This window comes from Aptenodytes forsteri, unplaced genomic scaffold (genome assembly GCF_000699145.1).
Source record: "Aptenodytes forsteri isolate BGI_AS27 unplaced genomic scaffold, ASM69914v1 Scaffold166, whole genome shotgun sequence".
NCBI lineage: Eukaryota > Metazoa > Chordata > Aves > Sphenisciformes > Spheniscidae > Aptenodytes > Aptenodytes forsteri.
This window is the reverse complement of record NW_008796110.1, coordinates 4,774,105-4,778,172: the sequence shown is the minus strand read 5'-3', so window position 1 is coordinate 4,778,172 and position 4,068 is coordinate 4,774,105. Positions and strand designations below refer to the sequence as shown.

At 38.8% G+C, this 4,068-nt stretch overlaps 1 protein-coding gene across 1 annotated transcript in view; it reads left to right on the top strand.

Annotated features, from left to right (window-relative positions):
* The window catches only part of CPED1 (cadherin like and PC-esterase domain containing 1), a 158,533-nt gene that overhangs the window by 77,528 nt on the left and 76,937 nt on the right, over positions 1 to 4,068 (top strand). The window contains exons 14-16 of the mRNA XM_009286806.1: positions 727 to 794; positions 1,328 to 1,372; positions 3,249 to 3,435. Coding sequence (XP_009285081.1) covers positions 727 to 794; positions 1,328 to 1,372; positions 3,249 to 3,435 — 300 coding nt within the window. The remainder of the gene's footprint in view (positions 1 to 726; positions 795 to 1,327; positions 1,373 to 3,248; positions 3,436 to 4,068) is intronic.

The following is a 4,068-nucleotide window of genomic DNA, read 5'->3' as shown; positions in this document are numbered from 1 at the left end:
CGTTCCAGCACCTCAACGTCCTTCTTGTAGTGAGGGGCCCAAAACTGAACACAGTATTCGAGGTATGGCCTCACCAGTGCCGAGTACAGGGGCACGATCACTTCCCTACTCCTGCTGGCCACACTATTTCTGATACAGGCCAGGATGCCATTGGCCTTCTTGGCCGCCTGGGCACACTGCCGGCTCATGTTCAGCTGGCTGTCGACCAGCACCCCCAGCTCCCAGTTCCTTTTCCGGCTTTCCAGCCACTCTTCCCCAAGCCTGTAGCGTTGCATGGGGTTGTTGTGGCCAAAGTGCAGGACCCGGCACTTGGCCTTGTTGAATCTCATACAGTTGGCCTCGGCCCATCGATCCAGTCTAACTTTAACCTCAAATATATACAAAAAAGCATCATACAAACAGTTAAGAGATATGGTTTGGGTTACTTTGTTCTTGGCTATAGTCACTCTTCCTTTTCCCAGCACTTCAACTATGTTTTGGAATTTATTTCTGGTTTTCTTTTTTCATGTTATATCCTACCATTTATTATGGAATGTGTGTTTTCTGCCACATTCATTCAAGGTAATATTGTTAATGGTGGGAACATGAATCCAGAAGGTTCATCTTTCCATGGAGAATATTAAAATACCATATGCCCTGGGTTGCCATATAGAAATTTTTGAAAAACATTCCATGGTTTCTGGTCCTTCCATTCATGTAGAAATATGTCTGCTATTGAATTGACAGGAATTCTTCTCAAGAAAATGTGAGTCCTAAGCAGAATGTTCTTTCTGACTTCAGGAAGAATCATGAAGGTAAGGGATCAGAATAAGGTGTTTATTAAAATACCATATGCCCTGGGTTGCCATATAGAAATTTTTGAAAAACATTCCATGGTTTCTGGTCCTTCCATTCATGTAGAAATATGTCTGCTATTGAATTGACAGGAATTCTTCTCAAGAAAATGTGAGTCCTAAGCAGAATGTTCTTTCTGACTTCAGGAAGAATCATGAAGGTAAGGGATCAGAATAAGGTGTTTTATATACGGTATGTTTTTCCTATTTGTACTAATTCTGATACCATGTATGATTTAGATTACATTGTTTTGCATTCCAGCTGGAAGGTCTTGGCTTACTACATATAAAAGACCAATTTCTTCCTTATCTGTGTAAGTTGTTCTGCTGAGCCCACGAGCAGTGTTCATGAGCCTAAAGCAAAGATCTCACACTGAAAAGAATAAAAGTACACTGTATTTTTTATAATTAACACAATGAGAGTTCCTTCTCCTATAGGACTGTGAATCAGGCTTAGAGCAGAAAATTATTAATTGTTTCTGTTTATCTTTCAGCATTGCATTATTCCAGTAAGACTAAAGAAAGACCATGCAGTTATGGTAAGTCAAGGTCTTTCTAGACCACTAAGGGAGAAGAAGAGAGATTACTTGAACAAATTTCTTGGGTTTTTCTGCATAACATTTCAGTAAATGGAGTGCCTGCAGGCTGTTATGTAAAAAAAAAAGGATTTTTAAGTAGCAAGAATGTTTATGAATCACTCAATAATTGGACTATTATGTTAAATAAGCCTCAAGCACAAAGTTAACATTGCTATGCGTGCATATCAATGTGAGTATTCCAGCACTCATTTATCCCTTGCCACACTTCACTAGACTTTTGCCCCTTATTTCTAAGAACTTTAGCATACATTTTTTCTTGTGGAATAACCTTTAAACTTGTATGGAGTTTAATCAGCCTTGTATAAGGCCAGTCTTCAGCTCAATGGTGGAATTTTGAAGAGCTGCTTAAGAGATGAAGAGTTTTTCTAAAATGTCTGCTTGTAGGAATATTTAAAGCATATTTAAAGATATGTAAAGATTTAAAGTATATTTGTCTTTGGTGGGAGCAATGCTTTCTGCTGCCTTCCTCATTGACACATTATGTAAGGGGTCGGTTTATAAACATGAAACAATTGGTCTGTGGCGGAAAGGCTTTTCTACCCATTGAGCCTTATTTCCCCTCTGTTACTGATCTCATGGTGCCTACAGGAACTCTTCTGTGTCAGTCAGAGGTCAGAAATGCTCCTGAGCTGGCTGACTGACATCAGCATTCCAATTGCATGATATTTTATTTTGAAAATACCTCAATTAATTTTATTTTGAAAATTCCTCCTTATTTTTGAGCTAGTAGTGAGATAACCTTTCTAGGTAAGGCATACAGGATCTGGAGAACTGTTTATACTCATCTGTACCTTCTGTGTGTCAATTTATAAGCCTCTATTCCCCTACAAATCTAGCCCAAATTCTGCTCTTCCAGTGGAATAACTTCCTTTACATTTTAATCCATGCAAGAGTGCACAGAAATTGCCCTGTTTTGTTTCTCAAGGCAGATATTTCAAGGTAGAAAAGGCCACATAGAACTGCTTGCATCCTTTATGACCCTTTTAAGCCATGTTTTAAGCCACAAGATTTTTCAGATATTATAGTAAAAGAGTTTCCTGGCTGGAGTATTTTCTGAAATACCCAGTTTTAAACACATACTAGAGAATATATGTAGAAAGCAAGTTTTGAATGTGTAATTATACTGTAAATCTGAATTCAATAGGTTGGATTAAAATATTTGTCATAAGTGGGTTGCCAGCAAATAATTATTCTCATGAGTCATTTGGCAAACACTACAAAATAAAGGATACATTTGAGCAAATAGGATTTGATTGTGGAGATTTCATACACAGGGAAGGAGCTGGAATTTGTTGATTTAGGAATTTTAATAAAACATTCTTCCAGCTGTACTGCAAATGACCCCATGGGTCTAGATATCTCCATGTGACTTGTTCTTATGAACAGTAAGAGTATGTCTAACTTATTTTGATTTTTATTGGCAATTACATATGTACATAAACCCTGTACACAGGCTGGTACCTAAGTAGGTTATGAATTTTGGCCCAACTCTTCTTTAAGTTTCAGTTAACCAACTGGAGACAGGATCTCCCAGACCTAATCCTTGCATTTTCAAAGGCTTACTCAGACTTTGAGTTTTGTGACTCTGACTAGAGTCATTGGGCACTGAATGATTAAAATCCCTTCAGGGTCTAAAAATTTCTCTGAAGTGCCAATACAAACTCCATTAAGACCTTGCAGCAGGATTATCAGTCAAAGAGTGACCAGGCATTAAAAATCTTGCCACTGTACATGTTATCAATCTGCCAGAAGTTGCATGTTACTTAAGAATGTTCATACATTTCACAGTTTTTTCTTTGATGCCTTCTTGGAACAGATAAAGATACCCTATCTCATATCAGGCAGATCTTCACCTGTCCACAGCTGGACTTGAATCCTCAGTTTAACCCAAAGATCAAAGAATACTACGCAGAAGTTCCATTTGATATGGTGACAGTGAAGATAGGAGCAGAACCCTCTAACTGTCAATGCCAAGTACACCTTGACGAGAAGAAAGGGCCAAGGTATGAGCGACAAAATATGACTGTAAAAACTAAAAGTGTCCTTAACTTTGGAAATACGTCAGAGTATTACAGAATTGTTTTGTGTTTCCAAAAACACAGAATGCCTATAGATTAGTCACAGGAAAGTCAGAGGGAGTTCAACACTCAGAAATTTGTATTTATTTGTCAATGTCCTGAAGGCCATGGTAATATGTTCTCAAGCCGTAATTAACCCTAGCTTTACAGAGTGCATAGTGGCTAGCATCTCCCCCAGCTTCTCCAGTCACTGACAGCATCAAAGATGGGTGGGAACAGACCATCATTACACTGCACACAGTAGACAGCAAAGAATTTGAGCTTTTGTATCCAGGCCTTTATTTTGCACTGTGGCCTAAGCTACTGCCCCGCTGGCTTGGTCCCTCAGCCAGCAGTGTGCTTACATGGGTCACAGTAGGGCAGCTGGGATCAAAAGAAGAAATAAGTTCAAGTATACTCATTCAGAATGATCCATTTTTGTCAGAATTATAAGGGTTTGTCATAGAATCATAGAATCATTTAGGTTGGAAAAGACCCTTGAGATCATCAAGTCCAACCGCTAACCTAACCCTGCCACCACTAAACCATGTCCCTAAGCACCACGTCTTTTAAATAGCG